Source organism: Aphidius gifuensis, linkage group LG1 (assembly GCF_014905175.1).
Source record: "Aphidius gifuensis isolate YNYX2018 linkage group LG1, ASM1490517v1, whole genome shotgun sequence".
In the NCBI taxonomy this organism is placed as follows: domain Eukaryota; kingdom Metazoa; phylum Arthropoda; class Insecta; order Hymenoptera; family Braconidae; genus Aphidius; species Aphidius gifuensis.
Window position 1 is genome coordinate 25013969 of NC_057788.1, and position 24104 is coordinate 25038072.

The following is a 24104-nucleotide window of genomic DNA, read 5'->3' on the forward strand; positions in this document are numbered from 1 at the left end:
TTGTGTGCAGTTGACAGTTGTTTGTGTATACATAATAATAAACAATAACAAACAATAATAAACAAACAAAAAAGAAATAATCTTCATCGCCATCTTGTTGATGATATTTAATTTATCTCGAATCTAAGTGGACAGAGGTCAGCACTTGACAAATACAGCTGTTGTATTCTCGCCACGTTGGAAGAGTTGAGTTGGGATTTGACCGAAACTTTTATATGTCATTATAAATTTTGTCGTAAACAATTTTGTTTTTTATTTAAACGTCATCATTAAAAACATAGTAAGTTTATAATAGTGAAAAAATTAATATACATATATTGTTAATGTGATTTTTTAAAAATTTATTATCTTAATACTGTTGTGTCAATTGACATTTTATGTTGTAAATTCAGTGATGATTACATAGACCAATTAATATTATTATTATTATTTTGATGACAATTAAAAAATATACTCAATTTGATTTATTTTTTTTATTTGTTTATTAGTATTATTATTAATTGTTTATTTAATTTAGGGATAAGATGAAGGTAAAAGAATTATTGAAGACTGTCAATGTGGCCTGGTCACCACCAAGCCAACATCCAATAATGTTAGCTGCTGGAACATCAGCTCAACAACTTGATGCAAGTTTTAATACGTCAGCAAGTCTTGATTTGTATAATCTTAATTTACAAAATCCTGGCTATGATATGGAGCTAAAAGCAAGTGTTCCAACAGAACACAGGTAAAAATAAATAATAATTTATTTCATACTTACTATGAAAATGATTATTAAATTTATATTAAAAAATTTATAGATTTCATCAAATAATTTGGGGTTCTTATGGACAAAATCCAGCTGGTATAGTTATTGGTGGTTGTGAACAAGGAACAATAAAAATATATTCAGCTGATAAAATGTTGTCAAAAAATAATGATTGTTTATTAACAACATTAAATAATAATACTGGTCCAGGTCCAATTCGTGCACTTGATTTAAGTCCATATCAATCAAATTTATTAGCATCTGGTGCAACTGAAAGTGATATATTAATATGGGATATTGCTAAACCAGGTAAACCATTTACACCTGGCACTAAAAGTCAACCACCAGAAGATGTACAATATATACAATGGAATAAACAAGTACAACATATACTTGCATCAACATTTTCACAACGTTGTATTATATGGGATCTTCGTAAAAATGAAGCAATTATTAAATTAACTGATCCAACATCAAAAGCAAGATGGAAAACAATACAATGGCACCCTGAAACAGCAACACAATTATGTTTATCATCTGAAGATGATCAATCACCAATAATACAAGTATGGGATTTAAGATTTGCAACATCACCACTTAAAGTACTTGAACAACATACAAGAGGTGTATTATCAATAGCATGGAATACACAAGATTCAAATTTATTATTAAGTTGTGCTAAAGATAATACAATATTATGTTGGAATCCAAATTCTGATAATAAAGGTGGTGAAGTACTTTGTCAGTTAGCACAAACAAATCATTGGAATTTTGATGTATCATGGTGTCCAAGAAATCCAGGTCTTGCTGTTGGTAGTAGTTTTGATGGTCATGTTGTTGTTTATTCATTACTTGGTGGACAACAACAACAATCAACAACTGAAACAACAAATAAAATTGCTGAATCATTTCCTGGTATGGATCCATTTACACAATCACCACCACAAATTAAATCAGAACCAGCAGTACCATTAAAAATAGCACCAAAATGGTTAAAAAAACCAATTGGTGCATCATTTGGTTTTGGTGGAAAATTAACAATATTTGAGAATGAAAAAATAATTGATAAAAATACAAATACAACAACAATTGGTAAAAAAGTATTTATATCACAAGTTGTGACAAATCCAGAAATGATAAAACGTTCAAATAATTTAGAGACAACATTAAAAAATGAGCAGTTTTTTGATTTTTGTCAGACAAAAGTTGAAACAGCAAATGATGAACATACAAAAAAAATATGGAATTATGTTGGTGCATATTTTAGTGATGATATAACAAAAAAATTTTTAGAATTGCTGGGTTATAATTTTTCATCAATAAATGAAAAATTAAATAAATTTTTACCACAAGATGATATTGACAATATTACGGATGGGATTAATAAATTAGATAATTTACAAAATGGTAATGATTTTAATGATGGTAGTGATGCATTTGATGTTATTGCACAACAAGAACAAAAAAAAAATATTACATCTAATAAACCATTAAATACAAATTTAATGATAAATACATCAGACGATGAAGATGGATTAATAACACAAGCAATATTAGTTGGTAACATTGAAGCAGCAGTATCACTTTGTTTTACATCAAAACGTTATGCTGATGCAATTATTTTATCAATGGCTGGTGGTCCAGAATTACTTGCTAAAGCACAATATAAATATTTTTCTGAACATACTGGTGCATTAAATTCATTAATAAATTCACTTGTTAGTGATAATTGGAGTGATATTGTTTATAATTGTGATATTAATTGTTGGAAAGAAACACTTGTTGGTATATTTACACATTCAAGTGTTTCTGAATGTTCTTTACTTTGTGAAAAACTTGGTGATCGTCTTGCATCAAGTGATAATCCAGAATTAAAAAAACAATCACAAATTTGTTATATATGTTCTGGTAATTTAAATAAAATTATACAAGTATCACAGTATGGTATACAAGAAACTGTTGAATTGGTTATGATTATGAAAAGAGCACTTGAAATTCAACGTTTTAAAACAGTTACAATTGATGGTAATATTGCTACTATATTATCACAATATGCTGAATTATTAGCATCAGAGGGTGATTTTAATTCAGCAATGAATTATGTTGGTCATGGTCAAGATCCAAAAATTGTTTTATTAAGAGATAGATTATCAAAAGTTTTAAATCCCGTACAGCCGACTGTACAAAAATCTATTCCAGCAAAACCATTATCTCAATATTACAATCAACAATCACCTATACAATCATATAATCAATCAAATCCTGCATCATACACTTCACCTCAAGTTCAACCATGGAATACAAAGCCAACAATGAATTCTTTTTCATTGAATCAACCATCAAATCAATTTTCGCATATGACATCACCAATGCAACCAATTCAACAACTTGCTCCACAAGTTCCACCATTAGTATCAAGTTATAATCAATCTCCTGTTCAGCCAGTTCAATCATTACCTATGCAACCTCAAATACAACCACCACCACCACCATCAGCATCATCAAGTCAATTACCTTCATCAAGGCCATCAAGTGTTGGACCACACAATAAAAAATACATGATTGATCCTTCAGTAAAAAGTGGACCATCATACAATTCATATAATCAACAAGCACAAATGTATAATCCTTTAGTTAATGAATATTCATCACCAAATAATTATCAACAACAATCACCAGTACCAACTTATCCATCACAACCATCGATGTATAATCAAATTGAGTCTGAAAATTATAATTCATCTCAAACTAATATTATGTCACCTTCAATGCCTGGTGTTCAAAATATTGAACCAAGCTTATATACACCATCAAGAAATCAAGCACAAATGCAAAATTACAATAATGAGCCAGTTTATCAACCACCTCCACAAAAACCAGGTTGGAATGATCCACCAGTAGCTAAATCCCATCGACCACAGGTAAATGAATTTATTTTATACTCATTTTTTAATCGTACAATGACAATAATTATGGATTAAAATGCTTTGTTTATTTATTTTTTTCGTTTTTTTTTTTTTTTATTTTTTGTGATGATAAGGGTATTTTTTTTATTATTGAAATTTATATATTGAAATGATGTAGCCAGTACTGGCAATGTACGAGAAAAATGAAATGTCTGCTGAACATGCTGGTACAAGAAAATGGATGGCTAAGCATTTCAAGATTGATGGGGTGAAGGTAGAATTTATCGGTTATTCTGCGTGATATATTTTTATTTTTTGCAACTCATTTTTATAATTTTGCTACGTATTTGATTGAGTTTTTCATTTTTTTTTTATTTAATTATGATTTTTTTTTGGTAGTTATTTAGGTATGAAATGCATCGACCATTTTATAGATATTAATTTGATCATATAATTTTTTTCTTTTTTAGATAATTATTGATAAAGATTTTTCTTAATATTGCTGATGTTTTAATTATTTTAATTTTCAGGCTCATGGAACTGAATATCAAGCACAAAGTCCAATTATGTATCCAACTCCGACATTGCCACAACAAGAATTTAATGTAAGCAATTCTTATTTTTTCATTAATAAAGTTACATAATAGTTTTTATAATTTAATTTTTTTCATTTTATCAGCAACCTGAGGAGAGTTATCATCAAGAGTATAACTCACCTTATGGTACTAATAGAATGCCAATGCATTCTGGTTATGATAATATGCAACAATCTGTACCACCACTTCCACAAGTACAGCAAGCACGTATAGTTGAACCAGAAAAACCAAAAGCTCCAATTCCAGATGAACATTTACACTTGAAAACTGTTTTTGATGAATTAAAATTACAGTGTCATGAAAGTGCCAAAAATCAGGTAATTCATTTAGCTTTTTTTTTTTAATTAAAATAAATGGTGATTTTATAATTTTATAATTATTTATTTATTTATTTTTTCCTAGCAAACAAAAAGGAAAATTGAAGACGTTGCTAAAAAACTTGAAGTACTGTATGATTGCCTTCGTGACAATTCAGTAAGTTAATTAATGAATTATTTATTTTACTTGTTATTGCTAAATAATCAAATTATTTCATTTTCGTTTGCTTTTTTTTTAAAATAAAACAGTTGTCAATGAGCACATTGCAAGGACTTCATCAAATATCCCAGTTAATACAGACAGGAAATTACATGAATGGTTTGAGTATACACTCACAAATGGTGGCAGGACCAGACTTTAGTCAAATTGCTTCATTCATGCCCGGTATCAAAGTGTTGTTACAATGTGCACTTCAATTAAACGTATGTATTACGTGAGTTTATTATGAGTTTTTTAAAATTTTTTCATATCTATTATACAAGGAATCAGCCTTAAATAAAATACAGAGATAAAAAATTATACCAAAATAGATTATTAATTATTCGTAGCTCATTTACGATACAAAAGGGTTAATTTTTTTTCTTTGAAACGATAATAATAATAAAAATAATAATACTAGGTATTATTATAAAAAAAAATAATGATAAAACATATAAACACTTTATTTTCATTTAATCTTCATAACAAAATTATTAATATGTTCTTAAATATTTTATAACAACAAGTTATTTTCAGTACGAATGATATCAAAAAAAAAATTTACCAACAAACTATGTATATCAATATTATATTATCTGAAATAATTGTTAATTGGAATTTGTTTTTATATATATAAAAAATAAAAAAAAAAATGTTCGTTTTAAGTTGCCAATTGTAATTAGTTAATAGAAATAAATAAAATAATAATTATGCAATTTTTAGGACAATATTCTACAGTGATAATGAATTATTGTCTGGACTTTCTCAAGCTGGTTTTACTTCGAAAAAATTACGTTCAGAGTCAAAATATAATGAGAAAAAATGACGCTGATAAAATGGAGTAAATTAAATAAAAAATTATATATTTTTTAAAAACCTAAGTATATATATTTATATAATTTTTAATAATTGAATTGTTTGTTATGTAGTGCAAGTGACATAGATGAAGATTACGTCGATATTGCCCCACACATGGTAGAACTAATGTCTTCTCTCTAAAAATTTTTGGCCAGTCGGTGTTGTACCTGTGAAGCTACACATATAAAAACCTGATTCATATTCATAAAATTCTGCATTCATTGTTTATATTGTAATGATTCAATTAAGTAAGTAATTTTTTCATTATTCATCATACATTTATCATTCATGTTCATTTGTCAATCATATTTTCGGAAAAACAATTACGCCGAGTTTATTTTGGCTATTCGTGTAGATATTTCAACTTTCTCGGTTTTTTATTATCTGCAATTTCGTTGTTCTACTTTATCTTTGTCTTTTCTATTTTTTATTTATTCTATTCAACTATGAATACAAAAATATGATTTTTAATATTAATGCTTGTCTTCTACAGTATTTTACCCCTGCACATTATTTTTGAAGATGTTAACAAGATAATGTCTATTATGTTATTGATTAACAAATAGCAGATTCAACTCAGCGTCATGATGCACCAGTTTTTATGATTTGCAAGTAATTAAACGTTAGCTACCTGTACAAGTTTTATCACAAGACTTGGACATCTTCATGCTTCAACTAGCTGTTCCAAGGTAAAAAACTATACTTTTTTGTTTGAGTCTATCTATTTTTTGTTATTTAAATTGTTGTTGGACATATTTCTAATGCAATAATTTATTTACCGGATTATCCCCATATTTTTTGACCATTGCTTCTGATTTTATTTGGTTCAGTTGTTTTCTTTCTAACAACTATACATAAAACAAAAATTCCGTGTTCACCCTCACCCCCAAACGTTACTTTTTTCATAAACAATCTATGAACAAAAAAAAAAAACGTATCGGTTAAAAAATAAAACAAATTAATTAAATCGTGATAACGAACTTTAGTGTAATATTTTAATTAATAAAGTACAGATGTCTTTATACAATATTTATAGACAGATAATATATTTATATATTTATATATATATTTTTTTTTTTTTAAATAGTATATACTATTTTTTTTCTTACTTAAATTTAAACAATATTTATTTATTAATGTCATCTAAAAGAGAAGAGAGATATGCTGAATGTGTTATAACTTATAATTATCAATTTAAATTATTATTAGTATTATTATATTATTCTTTTTTTTGTATTTTTTATTTTTTTTTCTTGAGAAACTTATCCTCGATCATCGTGAGCTATTCATAGTTAGGGAGCATATACATAATATAGTTTACTAGGCATAAAAACATTTTAATTCACATATCAACTTTGTTTTTTTTTTTATTTTTTTAAATTCTATTTAATTAAAACTAATAATCGCAGAATTTTGGAGGCAATGTATTTTTAATTAATTAATTTTTTTTTAAATTGTGTGTATGAATTTTAAATGAATTTAATTTTCTACATACTTTTAAGTATTTTTTTTCCTTTTTTTTATGTTACATAAAACATAATACGATTTTTCTATGAAATACCATTTATTTATTTATTTTTTTTTGTTTAATTCCAATGCAAATATATTAATAAAAATTACTGATATTTTACAAACACTATATACCTTCTAATAAAATTTGTACAAGAGCATCAATATAATCTCGTTAATTACACTATAATTTCAATCATACTATTTATTTTTTTATTTTATAAATTTTAATTTTTTTAAATTTTATTCTTTCTCGCTTTGGCTACGCGACTATGTTATATTTCTTAACTTTCTTCTTCTTTTATTTATTTATTTATTAATTTTTTAATTTTTTCACATTGTTCTTTATTTGTTTGTTTGTTTGACATTTTATCTAATCAAGTTCAGAATATAATAGTAATAATTGAATTTAATTATACACAAATAACGATTATATCGCGTGTGCCTGTGTGTAGGTGTGTTTATATAATTTTTTTTTTTTTTTTTTGATAACATTGATGACATAATGTTTATCAGTCATCAATGACATATTATAAATATTTTTTAAATTAAATCAAAAATTAATAATATTACGTGTCTCTATCGGCGTGTACATAAAAAGTTTTTAGAAACTAATTGAAAAACAAAAAAAATCAAATAAAAATAATAATAATAAAAGTTAAGTAAGAAAGCCATTCAAGTACGGATAAAATTTTGCTGTTTAACAAAATTATAATAAAAACAATTATTATCAATTGACTATGTTGATATTTCAATAACAGGATCAGCAGTATTATTATTTAAAAGTTCTTGTTTATCACGACACTTGAGTTCATAGTGTTGAGTTGGTGATTCTTTTCCCTCAATTGATGATACTGCATCAGCATCATCAAGCATTGAAACACCTTCTTCACTGTAATCATCATCGTCATAATCACCATCATTTTTATTCTCATGAATTCTACCTGGCATATAAGCCGGATGATGTGATAATCCATATCCACCCTCACCACCAAACGTTACTTTTCCCATAAATGATCTTATTTCATCAAAATATGTATCTTCTCTTTCATTATCATTACTACTACCTGGTGAATCAGCAACAGATACAACAACACTACCATCATCAGCTTCATGTTTTTTTAAATGTCTATCAAGATTTGTTTGTTGTCCAAAACAACGTTCACATAATGGACATTTAAATGGTCTTTGTTTATCATGTATATTTCTAACATGTCGTTGTAAATTACTTGATATACTAAATGATCTTTCACAATGTTTACATTTATATGGTTGTTCACCAGTATGAGTTCTCAAATGTCTTGTTAAATTTGCTGATCTTGGAAATACTTTACCACAAAATTTACATGAATAACGATCTTTTATTTTACCATGTGAATGATGATGATGATGATGATGATGTGACATAATAGCATCTTGAAATGGTTTTACATTTGAATAACCAGTTAATGATGGTCTACCAAGTAAATCAAAACCTCCACCACCACCACCACCAGGTCTACCAGTATTTAATCCATTCATAAGATTTCCTAAAAAAGGTAATCCTCGTGGTGGTCCAAATGGTGGTAATGGTGGTAATAAACGTGAATCAGGTGGACCACCTGGTGGTTGTGGTACACCAGGAAAACCCGGAAAACTTGAACCTGGATTACGATACATTGCTTCAATGAACATTGGATGAATTGGTCTTGGATATGCCATATGTGATGGTGGTGTATTTGCTGGTGGATGTTCTTGTGGTATACTTGCACGTGGTTGTGGACTTGCTTCTCTTATTTCAATATCCATTTTATCATCTTCAATAATTGGCTCAGGTTCTGGTGATATAATATCACGACAAACTGGTGTTGGTGAACGACTTTTAATTTTTTTTTTATCAATAATTTCAATATTATCATCGTTATGTTTTTTTGTTTGAATTCTCAAATCTAATGGTTGATCAGTTTCTTCAGATACTACTGATGTTGTTGATGATGATGATGTTGATGATGATGATGATGTTATTACTTCAGCATTATTATTAATATTATTATTACTATTATTATTATTATTATTATTGTTGTTGTTATTGTTATTATTATTTTCTGTTATTTCTTTTTTGATATTTTTTTTTCTTTTAATTTCATCATCACTATCTGGTGTTTGTTGTACTGTTGGTCTTGCTGGTGATGGTCTAAATGTTGATGTTGCTTCTTCAGCTGTTGATGGTGATATTTTATGTGATTGTTGAATTATTCTTGGTGGTGTATATCTTTCTTTTTTTTGATTTTCACTAAGTTGTTTTGTATCATCATGAATTTTTTGTGGAAATAATAATGGTGAATTTAAAAAATTATGTGTATTTTGAAATAAATTTGGATATGGTGTCATTAAACCTGGTGGATAAAATGATAAACCACCTGGTAATGATACTGGTGGTCTTGAATAAACAAGAAATGGATTTGGTGCTGATGTTGGTATTTGTGGCATTGTACCAGTTGTTGATGATGATTGTGATTGTGGTGGTCCACTTGAATTTGTTGAATCACAAAAACGTTTATGTTTTGATAATGATGTACCAGTATTAAATGATTGTCCACATTTAACACAATTTATTTGCATACGACATACAGCGTGCATACGTTTATGTCGACAAAGATTTGAAAATTGTGTATATGCTTTAAAACAAACTTCACATCTAAATGGTTTAACGCTACTATGTATATGTGTATGTTGTTTTAATCCAGAACTTGTTGCAAATGTTTTACCACATTCAGTGCATGCATGACTTCTAGCACCAACGTGATTTGTTCGTATATGTCGTTGTAAATTTGATGGATCTGTAAATACCTGCAAACGTTTTTTCTATTAGACTTGAATATATTTTTTTTTTTTTTAAATTTTATTTTTTTACATTTTATTTAAAAAAACAATTATTACCTTTGGACAATTTTCACATGGATATTTGCGTAAATCACCGTGTACTATTGCGCGATGACGAACTAAAAGTGGTCGCCAGGCGTATCCACGTGAACAATTTTCACAACGATGTTGAGCTGCTGGATAACGATGACAACTAACCAAGTGGCTATCTAATCTAAAATGATTAAACAAAAAAAAAAAACCAAAAAATTAAAAACAAATTTAATACAAAATACGTATTGTTAAATAGTAGAATTTTATATACAAATATATTTTTGAAAAAGCCTCGGTTAAAGGAATAAAAATCAAGATAATAAATCGGATGTCTAGATGATGACTAAGTGACTGGCGAGTAGCTTCCTACATGATAAAGAACCCCTTTTTAGTCTGAATTTAATTCAAAAATACTGTCTAATCGTATATATATACATACACCAAATATTACTAAGTATAAGAGTCAAGGGAATAACACGTCGTTGTGAGTGAGAAAAGGGTGGTATTATGGGGACGTCACGTCAAATTTAGCTACCCTCATATTGCAATACAGGATGTGTATGGTGTGGGAGCATTGATTTTACTTTGGCTAAGACGTGTGTCGTGTGAAAGTTATTCTATGGTTAAGATAGTGACTATGTTTTTTACTCTAGATGAGTTAAAAGCACGCGACGTGTAAATGATATACAGAGACGTTAATAGCAAGTTTTAGTTTATCCTTGGATATGCAAGTATCGTATGGAATTTATCGCGCTTCTTGAATGTATCATCACCCTTTTATTTTAAAATAGGAAGTTTTTAATGGTGATGGTGATTTCTGACAACAGGTGCGATCACGAATATTTTAAATATGAAAAATTGCATATACATCTATCAATTATATATACATATATTATATTTTGATTCTTCAAGTAACTCAGTTGAAGAAGTTGATGACTTTTTAACATGGATAGTTCTACTAGCTAGTATATCAATCAATCATATTTTGAATGACACATATACATAAATTTACTTATTTATAATATACACATAAATATACACACAAGCTCGTGAGAATTTTGATGATTCAATTGTGAATATTTTTTAACACACGCGTGCCAAACACAAGAGTCACTTTATTTTTTAGGGGAACAAAATAAAAAAATAGAAAAAAAAATTATCGCGTGTTGTCGATTATTATTATTAATATGTTTTTGCTCATTTATTCTGATCTTCAAGTTGATAGTAGACACGGTCCTTGATTTTATGAGGATCAATTTTATTAATAAATGATTGATGGATATCGTGACAGGACAATAGATAACCATAGTACCATAATCGTGTTATATTAAACTCAATATAGTATTATTTTTTATTTCTAAAAACTATCAAAGAAATTTAAATAAATAATAATAATTAAACAAATTATTTAAAGTACTTACAAGTCAAGGTCTTGAAAAGGTTTATCACAAACGGTACATCTAATTTCTCCTTCTTCTTCCTCTTCTCGATCCTCGTCAGCAGTACCACTGTGTTGTGATGCTGAAACAAATATTTAAAATAATACAAAACCATTAATAATGATAAATATAAATTTACAATTTTTTTTTTATATATCACTGTACAATTATCAATAAAAAAAAAAAATAAAAAAAATATTGCAATAGTACTATCATGTAGCGTGACAAGTGGTACTATGTAAAATTTTTGAATTATTAAATTGTCGCTATATCTGATAATTATTTTCATATGAAAAAAAATGAAATAATTATTATTAAAAAATAAAATCAATGACTCACATTTTATTATAAAATATTTAAATAAATTATAAATAAATAATCACTTTAATTATTTTGCAAATTTTGATCTTTTGGAAATTAAACTATCAGTTGTATTAAATGATAAATATTGTGGAGGAATTTGTAGTTGCTTATTGGGCACGATCCAACACTAAACTGAGGACAATGAGACAGGTAAAGTGATGCACCAGTTCTGGGATTATATGCACTACTCGATGACATAAATGCCAAGGGTGTCCCTGGGGGGTAAAAAACAGAAAACTTTGCCATTGGTAAATGCAACCAAGTGTGTTGTCCAATCCAAATGTTGAGGGAAGGAGATAACGTTAGTTTGTGTATATTCCATTCACCCCCGCAACATTATACCCTCAAAATGTGTCACGACAGCAGGTAAAATCAAGGGTGTAACGAAAAAAGAGGGGATAGATAATACAATATAGCAATGTTGACAGAGAGAAATACGTTTGAGTATAGTATAACGCGATTTATTATTCTCGGTGTTTATCAAGAAATATAATACATCATCCCTCATTGCAGTAGGCATGTATTCATGTGTACTAGAATTGTATATAGTGTATATTAGATCATCCTGCAGTTTTGCCTTTTATTATCATCCTTTTTCTTTCGTTTTTTTTTCAAATACATTTTGCACTAAAAATAAAAAAAAAATCAATCGCAGACAATGATAATTTTAAATATGATAAAATAAAATATCAAATGTTCTTTTAAATTATTTAAAAGAATGACATAATGATAGGTAGATTTTATAGTTTTGATAAAGGTGTGGGAAGTCACTTGGTCTCTTTAACGGTTATATTTAAATCTCCTTGAACACTTGTTTAAGCCATATGGCTCGAGAAAGTTAAGGATATGTAATAAGCTCCCCAACGGACCTTCATGGGAACCGGGCACAGAGACCCCCATAGACTTCATCACTTCACCACCAACAGTAACGCCCCGGAGACTTTTTATTTTTTTAGCTACCCCCTGCAGCCAGTGTTGATAGTTTCTTCATCCGAGACTAATTTAACATCCTATATCAGATGAACAATAAAAATTAATAATAATAATCGAAAAATTAAACAATAAAATAATATTTCATGTGGTTGACCTTGATAAATACTTATTTATTGAATTTGCTTGGACAAGACAATTGTTTTATTTTTATTTTTTTTTGTTGTTATATTGATGATAAACAAAACATGCTGAAAAACAAAAAGATAAGATTTTTTGTTAAATTAAAATATAAACTAATTCATTGGGGGGCTGTATCTTACTTGTGAGAATTTTTATTTTTTGTTTTGTGATGATGATGATGGTGATGATGATATTGTGATAAGAGGGTTAATATTTTTATAAACATTCGTGTCATTGTCTTGAATATTATTCGTGTTGGTCGTCAGTCTGTTAGACGAGTCTCTTGGCCGTGAAAGTCATATTGCGGAAAGTCAACAGGTGGGATCCAAAGGCACGACACCCCCTGCTAAGTAATATAAAGTCAGTTGGTAGTTACATGGGAAAAAATAACGGAAATCAATGTTGCTAGAATTTATACACTTGGTCGACATCGTTCATTCATATCCTTATTGTTATTTTTTTTAATATTATACCATCATTATCATCTGTACGTTATAAATATTTTTTTTCACAACAATGAAGGTTATATATGTTTTTTTTAAGAAATTACCTTTAATGCACTATTTTCCCATGATTATTTTTTATCCATTCATCCATCTATTTATTTCTTTATTTATTGGATTATAATATTGTTTTTTATTAACTGACATTTTTAGTTTTTTCTTATTTTTTAATTATTTATTTTATTTATTATGACTTATTGTTTACTTGTAAACAAAAACAAATTACTCGAATAAGCGATTATCAATATCGAATAGCTGTTTGATATTGACAATCGATTTTTCGATTAAATTGTTTAAACAATCGATAAAAAAATCGATCTATGCGTGCGCATATTTTTTTTTTTTTTTGCGCGTCATTGCCAAATTCTTGTCCGCCATATTGTAATTTACATTTCTCGAAAGGGCACATCATCTCTCAAGAGCTCCGTAGTAATCTGAATTTTAACCCGGTAATCCGTCAAAATATACTCTAAAAACGTTATAAAACTAAAGAAAACCTGTACATCTAATTAAAAAAAAAAAAAACGAAAAAAGTTTTTTTTTGTGTGTGTTATCTTACTTTTTGTATCTCAAGTCTGTATCCCGCTGTCTGTACCCTGACTAAAATTTTCTCAAGGCAAGTTTTTATTCTTTTCTATTGAATCCCAGTTATTATTTATTATTTTATTTTTATACTATTGTGTTATATTTTATTTATTTCAATGTTGTTTAAGTTTTGGGGTATTTTTCAAAATATCAAAAAGCCTAACAACATCTCACATTCTCAAGGCCATAATCCTTTTTTTTTTTTTCACGGCGTGACGTCATCTTGTCTACTCCCACTCATAATTGGTGCAAAAAAAAAAAAACGAAAATACTCCGATACCGGCCCTATTCAGCCATCTTGAATACTCTAAATCCTTTCCATCAATTTTTATTGTCACTTGTACAATTTAAATTTTTTCAAAACATTGCTCATTTTTATCGGAGTAAAAATAAAAAAAAACAATAAATAATAATAATAATTTAATTAATATATAAAGTGATTTATTGTTATGAGAATAAAAAACCACGATCGGGTATTTTATAAACAACATATAATTCAAAAAAAAAATATTTTTGTTTTGCTTTTTCATGACACATTTTTATTATTATTATTGTTTATTTTTATTTTTTAATCTCTGGAGTAAATTGATACTCCAAAACTCGGTCACTAGTCCCGTTGAAAATAATATAAATAAACAAAAAAATTCAAGTTTATTAACCCAGTCATTGACGTTTTAATTTTTTTCATAATAAAAAAAAAAAAATCATTTTATATATTATTTAAAAAAAAAATAAATATATATATTTGACAATATTTCTCGTTATTTATTATTATGAAATAAAAATTTGACTCGTGTTCACCACGCCCATATAGGCTCAATAAATTTACTTTTTTTATTTATATATATCTTAAATGCAATCGGAATAGTTAGTGCTCATTTAAAAAAAATCAAATGGACATATCATTAGTCTAAAAATGATTCAGTATTTGGTGCGGTAGACACATACATCATACACGGGATCAAAAGTGGTCTTGTCGTAGACAAAAAAAACCTAAATGTGAACGGGGGCTCATGCAGCCAGCATCATCATCATCGTCATCCTCCTCCTCGTCCCCACCCCCAACGCACTTTGTATATGTGGAATAGATGTCGCGTGCCCTTTTGTGTGGTACCCCTTTTTCGCTCCTGTGTTATTTTCCTTTCCTTTTTTTATCTGTATATATATACATGACCCCGGTTATGCGCGTGTTAATCGACAATGCAAGTCATAAATTATCAAGAACCCTAATAGAGACATAGACATAGCACACAAGGGACATGTTTTTTTTATTTTTTTTTAAGTTAAAAAAATGAAAAATAATAATAATATAAATATGAGCTTTGGATGCTGGATGAGTTGGATAATGTAATGGGGTTGTCTGATGGGGAGAAAAAAAAAAGTCTGCGGAAAATTGACATCATAATTCATGTTAAATGACCTTGCCAGTTGCACGCCTTTCGCTTTTTTTTTTTTTTTAACTATGGTTTACCAAAGTTTTTTTTATTATTTATTTTGAACATACGAATCATTTGTTCCATTTTTATTCTAAAAGTATACAACACACTCTTTATGTATTTTTTTATTTATTTTTTTTTTTTTTTTTGTAAATAGTTTGTTTTAAAATAATTTTATAATCAAATTTGATTTATATTATTTAAAATAAATTTACATTTTTATGTTTTTTTTGATTTTTCAATTTTACTCAAAAACAAACTAGTTGCGAGGTCAATTTGTTTTATTTTTTTATTCTTTTAAATTCTTAATAGTTTTTTATTGGGAGAATAAATTTTGGAGCAATGATATATATACAACAGATTTGTAGTTGAGAAATAAAAGAAAAAAAAAATAAAATATGATCCAAATAGGAGGCAGATGCTGTGGGGGGTTGAAGGGGTGTGTCATTTGTTTGACATCATTATTTCTATCATATATACATTAAACATATTTATATAATATTTAAAGAACCGGTTATCAAAGAAATATTCGTGCTTTGAATTTATACTCGTACTTTTCATTAGTGTTGAATTAAAAAAAAATTATCATGGGCAGTTATTATAATCCAACTGTAGAGTGATAAAAATATGTTTATTAACTAAATGTATAAGGTTAGAAAAATTAATAAATATTAAGAAGGTACGAGGGTAAAAGAAATCAGATCCTTTTAGTCGTTAATATTTTTGTTGAGATTTTAAATTATATATACTGACTTTTCCCCTTCATATCGTCAACTCCACGAGAAATCGTAAATGGAAAACTCGGTGGTTCTTAATTAATTTTAAGAAATTAACATGGCTCGTAGATTTCAAAATTTAATTGCCGCACAAACTTTTACTATACTAAAACTGTCTAAAGAATTCTTTATATATATAATTTTATACTTGAAAAAATTTCTTTTACGAAAAAAAAAAAAAAAAAAAATCTGTGATATACATATTTTAAAACCAATACTTATAATTCAAAGAATATATTTTTTTTTTCTTTTTCAATCAAACTGTTTTAACTGGTCGGTTAAAATTCAACCCTCTTAACATGTACGACTAGTAGTTAAATAATAATAATAATAACACATAAACATTTAACCGGAACCAGTTGAGTACATTTCCTGCCCAGGTTGGCTCGTGACTGACTGACTTTAATTATTCCAATATAATTTTCAATTGATTTCCGGCAATGCTAATAGATCTATACACCCTCTAACAAATTTAATTTAATTTCATTTACAATATTCATTATATATTATTATATTTCATACCAACAAAATTTAAAATTGAAAAAAAAGAAATGTATAAATAAAATTTTTCAAACATCAAGAAAATTAAAAATATATAGACAAGGGTGTGTGAGTTGAATTTAGTATAAGAAAATTTGAACAATAATCTCAGTTTTAATTACTGTGACATCTGTGTACTGTAGAATATTATCAAACACACCCTATTGTTTTTAATTTTCTCGACAAACGTTTCTACTTTTAAAGTTACAACTATGATAACTGTCTTTCGTGTCACGTTCTCATAAAAAAAAAAATATATATCTATATTTTTTTTTTGTATAACAAATGGATAAACCAAATGATAATAAATTTGTGTACGTATATATTTTTTTTAAATATATATTTTATTATAAATTGTGTATAGGGTCAGTTGATACATTAGAGTTAATTTTTTATCATGAAAAATCAGAGGGCAACTGAATTAGCTCGTGCCCTGTCGGGTTATATTTATAAATTTTAGATAATCAGTGCGATATAAATATAGTAAAATGAGTATGAAAAAGTACCACCTACTGAAAGTCTATATACACCAGGTGAATCACGATGAAAGTCAGTAAGGCATAACGACCTATGGATGTTAACGAATCACGATTAACCCCTCGCATTTGCCCTCACACGAATTTTTTTTTTTTTTTATATATCATATTATATAACCACCATTACCATCACCTGCCATCACGTAATCGTATGCACACGATAGTCAACTGACTTTGATGCGTATCGGAAGGACACAGTGTCGTACTCGTATTTTGTATCCGGTTGAATTGCACGTGTTTGTTGTCTGATTGATAATTATGAGTTATACAATAAAAAATAAATAAATCATAATAATAAAAATAATAATAATCAATACAAACAGAATATTAAAAATTAATTAAACTCACCAGTCTCACGATCACTTCTATCAGCACTTGGATTGTCTTCAAGCATATCTTGTAGTTGAAGTGGTTCACGAAGACCCATTAGTAATTCTTCACTAGTACGAATATCTCTTACAGCCTCATAAACCATCTGAAATAAATTATTTAAAAATTAACTTCTGTATATTAAATATAAAGAATCAACTAAAATAATATATATATATTTTAATATATTTTCAATTGAATCAATTATATAGACGTGAAAAACTTTAATATCTCAATGACAATAAAATCCTCATATATATAAGTTATATCAACGTATTTTTCACGATGTCACTAAACATTAGGGTAAATATTCCTGCGGGGGTTCCAACCGATTCATTGGGGTTCACAACAACAACAACACAACCCCCTCTTAAGGGGTGACTTAATAACTAAACAGGCTGTATACATGTAGCTCTCTTCATGGGGCAATGTTACACCCACATGCATCACCTACATATATCTATAGATGTATGTGTATACATGAAAAATAGAATGAAAAAGACATTGATATAGTAAATATATATAACAAAAAAAAAAAAAAACCATGTGTTTTAGTTCACACGAAATCAACGCGCGCGTCGTCCTTTTGACTTATCCACCCCAAAATCAAAGACCATGACCACCTATCTTTTTGAACCTCTTCTAAATATATATAACACTTGACGCGTCACACGATCAACGATCGCAATTTACACTTTTACAACTGATAGATTATTTTTTTTCAACAATAGAAAAATAACGAATTGGAATTTATGGTTTTTTTTATTTAAATATATATATGTTTTTGGGGGAATTTATGTGAGTGGGTGCATTTATTGGATTGAATGACTTACTGAATAGCCAGTCATTAATGACAAGTGTCATTAAAATTTAATTTTTTGTTTATGATTTTTAAATGAATCATTTGCAACAGCCGTCATTCTTTTTTTTTTTGTTATTTAGTATATTTTCGGTTATTAATAATTATAATAATAATTCGTATTTTTTTGTAATGAGAAATTGATATGTTCAATGTCATATGGTATTAGAACACATTGTTTTTTTCTCTATTAAAATTCGACGGTTAATATATTGTTTGTTTATAATTTTTTTTTTTACCTGGCCACCGATGAGAACATGACGCATATTGACGGCGTGGGGATTTGTTGTGCTTCTGATGTATTTCAGCCAATTTCCCGCTTCCCTTGAAGCATCCAGCCAACCCCGTACACCACTACCCGCAATACAGACCTAAAAAAAAATTCAAAAAATCGATTAAAAGAAGAAAAAAAAAAAAAAAGAAAAAAAAAATTATATTCGAAGGATTGAGTTGAATTTAATTTTTTTTTTTTTTTTAATTTTTTTATTTTCATTAACGATTTATGAAATTTTTAGTAGATCGGTTATTTTTTTTGAACTTTGAAAAATTGAGGGGGGTTTTAATTTTTCAAATGCGCGAATTGGTCAATTTTTTTTTTATTTAAGATATATTGAATTTAATAAATCGTAAATCATCTAAAAAGCTTTTAGACTATTTGAAAAATGAACAAAGCTAATATGAAACAAAAAAAAGAAAAATTTCAAGTGAACTAATGTTTAGATCCGGAACATTGGTTTTAACGGACTGACGCGCGTTGGCAAAATAGTAATTCACCCTCTTCACCATGATCCCTTGTAATTCTGCCTTTTTTTTTCGTATTTTTCTCTCAAGGCCCATCGAGTAAAATGTCGGTGGCAAAGAACTTCCCTTGCTTTTAGCTCGAGACAAGTGATTTTATTTTTTTTTATTATTTTCAATTGTCTTGTGACCAAAAACCCCACACACCGCCAGTTGAGATTCGCTTGGTTGCTCATGCATCCCGAGACTTTTACCCTCAAATATATGTACTTTATACACATCCCTTAATATATAATGTTAGCCTCCCTATATTATACATACATATATATATCTCTGATGCAGAGAAACTCTACAACGATCATTGAGTTTTATCGTTAGTGAACACTTCACCCTCCTCTTCTTCATTGCACTTGTCATCACTATATATTTGAATCAATTATCTGTGTTTTTAGGCGTGAGAATTGCGTCATTAAATCATTTCTTTTTCTTTATTTATCTAATTATTATTTTATTTTAATAATACAAAAACTAAACAATTTATTTTTAATTATATTATTTGCCTGTCGAAAGAAATAAAAAATGAAAAACCATATATAGGATTCGAAATTTTCTAACGTTTATTTTTCACACGTTTTTTCTTTTTATTAAAAAAAAAAAACCATGAAAATCAAATTCAGGTAATCTTTTTTCATTGAACCATGTACACTTTTACTGACTACCAGAAAAAAAATAAAAATAAAAATAAAACAGGATGAGCTCTTATTATTTCCACTTCAACACTTTAACGTTGGATTTATTTCTACTACCGTTTTTAACTCACAATATATTTGTTACGATATTTGTGAATGAATTTTTTTTTTTTTCTATTTTATTTTATTCCCTTTTTTTCGATTGAGATGTTTATGAAAGAAGGATTTTATTAAAAAGACGAGAAGATATTAGCTTGGAATGTTTCTATACTGTGTTTGGTTTCTTGTGGTGGTTGGACGCATGTATATATGTTGGACACCGCAAAGTACTACTTGGTTGGTTGTTAGATACAAAAATGAGATAGATCCACGTAAGATTGTATGGTTCCAAAGTAAGAGAGGTAATAAAAAAAGGAAAAAATAAAAATAAAAAGTAGACAAAGTGGACCAACAGAAGGTGATTTTAGAGTATCACAACGGGGGCATGTTTCAGGAACTTAAGATGCATTTCTCAAAGATGGGCACGAACGACAAGTAACAATGAAAATATATATACATATATAAAGTCTCAGTGGAGTAACACGACAGATTTAGATCCGCAGGTCTGTCACACCTCTGACAATGATGCGTTAACTCGGCGCCCACTGATGTGTGTTCTCTCGTTTTGTAGAGCGGAAGACCCAAAAACTCCCTTACACAGCAGGATACATTTATTTTTTTATCTTTTTTTTTTTATTTTTTGAATATTTTTTTCTGCTTCACGCTTTGTCGGTGTTCGCGGACATGTGTGGACAATCCTGAGGACAGATTTGTCTGCTTGAGGATCTCTCAATCGAATCCATAATCGCGCCTTCTTTTATTACTTATATTATATATATTTATATACATTTTTTTCAACATCAATTTTTCACTGAATTGAAGGGAATATATTTATTTCATGTATTGAATTTCAGAAGCGTGTCCCTTGCAAACGTAGCACGTTTTAATAAAATTTACAATGATCATTGGATCCAATAGATTACAATAAAATAAAAAATTATTTTGATACTTTTTAAAACAGAAAATAAAAAATAAATAGAATACCGTATTTAGAAAAATAAATTTTAAAATGATACTTTTTTTTTTTTATATTAAAAATATTTGTGTTTAGAAAAGGGTTGTAAAAATTTTAAGCCATTATTTTTTGAAATTTAATACTTGCATTCATCTTAAGTGTATTTCTAAAAAATTTTTTTTTTCAACTTATCTTTCGTTTGTCGGATTTTTTTGCATTATGCTTTTTCATGCGAATTAACGTTTACAAAATTTTTAAATATTTGAATAAAGTTTTTTCATTATTATTTTGTAAACGTTTGATTTGAAATAAATTTATTTTTTTATTTTTTTTTTTGAGAAAATTGAAATCATCTTGAGATCTGTATTTAAGTTTGAATGTTAAATGAACAAAACAGATGATCATCTCTTTTGTAACCTTACACCTCTGACAAAAAACCAATCCATTTTGTACTTGGCCCTAGGAAAAGATATATATTATTAAAAGATATATTCATCCATGGTTTTTGTACTAAAAAAAAAAAAAGAAAAAAATCAAAGTAGTGGACAGCATGTCGATTCTTTTTTCAATGGACAATCCCTCATAATCGGTAACGTTCCGCATTTCGCGTCAATTGTTAAAGTAAAGACATCCGTGAGCCATCAAAAAAAGAGAAAAAGGACAAGAATACGAAGTAGGATGAGACGTATGGATTATTTGAAACTGCGTGGTTGATTGTCATCTTTCGGATAGTTTGGGGATTCATCTTCTTTTTTTTTTTTCTTTATTTTCAAAAAGGATAAAAATACATCGCGTCTCACAACTATATTCATGGAACGTGTCAGTAAGAATAGTAGAAATTATTGACAGATACTGATCTTCACTGGTTTGAAAAAAAATAACCAACACACGATAAACTTGTCGACTCGAGAAAAAAAATTGGTGTTATTTACAATTTTATGAATAATATTCTTTTTTTTTTTTTGTATATCAATTGATCTATCGGTGTAAATAGAAAAAAAAATTATATCGACCCTGTGTATAGGAAAAAAAATAAATAAAATAAAGAAGGATAGAAAAGATGAATCTGTTGAGTAAAAAAAAAAAATAATAATAATAAATAAAGTTATGAATAAAAGCAAGGATCGATGAGGAAATGATAGTGTCGGGGGTTGTTGATGCTCGACGCAAAAATGCTTTTAGCACTCACAGCATGTGCCCCAATCCGATGCTGTTGACAGCATATACTCTCTCAGTCTCGTATATAATACCCTTCATATTTTTTCTTCACTAAAGCATCAAAAATTTTCACACTATATATACGAACAAACGTAAACCTGGTACATTTAATTTTTATTAAATATAATTTTTACTAAATCAAAATAAAATTAAAAGCTCAAAATAACTTTTTTTTTTTTATTTTTAAACCTTTTATTCTAATTGTCTTTTGTTCTTTTATATTTAAAAAAAAAAAAAACAATTTATAATTGTATTTTTTATTTCGAGCGTATCGTGAACATGTACTGTTGAAAAGCTAGTCAATAATACGTTTGTAAATTTAATGACAGTACACCATCAGTATTTAACTGAGTTGAAAATATGAATTGTTTAGGGTTACTTTAAAGCCAGTGAATATAAAGAGAGAGTTGCATTCAACTGGCAACATCTTTCCTTAATTTCTTCACCATTACTATCCACGTCTTAATTAATCCAAAATTAATCTAAGCTAGCAATCTGTTAAAACAGAGAAACTGCTGTTATCTACATTGAGCAATGAAAATTCGTGATTTTAACTTGACACAAATTGTATTCAATTTATGTGTGACAAACATTGACTCAAAATTCAAAACGTTAATAATGCTACAGATGAAATTCTCTTTCTCTAATTATATATGAACATATTTAAAATAATATCATGAAAATGTTGACTCAATGTTTATACTTGAATATCTGACTAATTGGAACTTAAAAAAAAATAATTTAATTATTAATTTACGTGTATATTTTACGAGAAATTTTGTTGTTTTTTTTTTTTTTTTAAATTAAAATTTCAAGTTGAAAAAATTAATTAATAAATTCAATGTTAATGAGTGATTGGGGCATTATATTTTTTTTGAGCAGTAAAAATTGTGTCGAATTAAATTGCATATGTATGTACCTGACCCACTTGACTCTAGTTTATGAAAAAAAAAAAAAAAAACATATACGAATGTTTATTATATATCAATATATATACATTTTTTTGAATAAAGAATAAAAATAAAAGTTGTGGGACTGGATGCCCTTCGACCCGTATCTAACGTACAGCAGATGCCACCCTCGCGCCTGTTTATTTCCCAATAATTTGATCCTACACCAAGGGTAAAGCGTCTACCCTCTTTGTATCTAACAGTATAAATTATATCGTTGTCGCGTCAAAAGCAGCCCCTCATGATCCATCATTAGAGACCTATTTACCAGAAAATTTGCCAATATTGTTTCATATTTTTTTGATTTTGTTGATGATGAATTTCGCGCGTGCCAAAAAAAGTGTGTTTATGACACTAAATTTTTGGATTATCATCCAAATCATATCATTATAAATTTTCAAAAGAGCAAAAACTAGTTTTTTTATTTTTGACAAATTGTTGAAGATTAATTTTAAAAGATTTTTATATAATATGATGATGGGTGTGTGTGTGTTGTTATGAAATATGAAAAAAAAAGGGAGATACAATGAATTGTGTGTTATTTATAGAGGTTGTATATTTAATTTATGCTGGATCAGGTCAGTCAAGAAGCTCATGTTAACCTTCTGGTATATACACACTATGTGTATAACAATGTGTATACAATACACTATAGAGTCAAGGGGTTTTACAGTCAGCCCAGAGCCAATCAAATATTCTTGTGTAAATTGACCTGTAAAGCACCCTCATATACCAACTAGATTAGTTTGGTTATTGTTGTACTTGCGTACAAGGGTATTTGCAAGATAAACCAACTTTATTATTACATTGTGACAACAAATCATGATGTTGTTATTAGATTATAATATCTTCTGTTAATTAATTTTTCATTTTATTATTATAAATTTTTTCTCAGCTAAATTTACATA

The 24104-nt window shown here is 27.8% G+C and overlaps 2 protein-coding genes across 4 annotated transcripts in view; one reads left to right on the plus strand and one right to left on the minus strand.

Annotated features, from left to right (window-relative positions):
- Positions 1-135: 135 nt before the first annotated feature.
- Positions 136-5614, plus strand: LOC122856590 (protein transport protein Sec31A). The gene is made up of 8 exons (XM_044158293.1): positions 136-280; positions 518-727; positions 801-3669; positions 4185-4259; positions 4334-4567; positions 4653-4724; positions 4817-4990; positions 5490-5614. The coding sequence occupies exons 2-8, from the start codon at positions 525-527 to the stop codon at positions 5505-5507; spliced, it is 3645 nt and encodes a 1214-aa protein (XP_044014228.1). The 5' UTR covers positions 136-280; positions 518-524; the 3' UTR covers positions 5508-5614.
- Positions 5615-7578: 1964 nt separating this feature from the next.
- LOC122856598 (histone-lysine N-methyltransferase MECOM-like) overlaps positions 7579-24104 on the minus strand; it is a 51727-nt gene continuing 35201 nt past the window's right edge. For 2 of the 3 annotated variants that reach the window (XM_044158305.1, XM_044158314.1), the window contains exons 4-8: positions 18787-18918; positions 17668-17794; positions 11450-11549; positions 10053-10209; positions 7579-9962 (exon numbers count right to left, since the gene is read on the minus strand). In XM_044158305.1, coding sequence (XP_044014240.1) covers positions 7872-9962; positions 10053-10209; positions 11450-11549; positions 17668-17794; positions 18787-18918 — 2607 coding nt within the window. In that variant the 3' untranslated portion in view covers positions 7579-7871. The remainder of the gene's footprint in view (positions 9963-10052; positions 10210-11449; positions 11550-17667; positions 17795-18786; positions 18919-24104) is intronic. The other variant, XM_044158322.1, reaches the window with a different exon arrangement.

Excerpts from the sequence above, each read along its gene's own strand:
- LOC122856590 (XM_044158293.1), top strand. The coding sequence starts at position 525 with ATGAAGGTAAAAGAATTATTGAAGACTGTCAATGTGGCCTGGTCACCA. Across the intron at positions 3,670-4,184 it reads CTAAATCCCATCGACCACAG|GCTCATGGAACTGAATATCA; the intron begins GTAAATGAATTT and ends TTTAATTTTCAG. Across the intron at positions 4,260-4,333 it reads TGCCACAACAAGAATTTAAT|CAACCTGAGGAGAGTTATCA; the intron begins GTAAGCAATTCT and ends TCATTTTATCAG.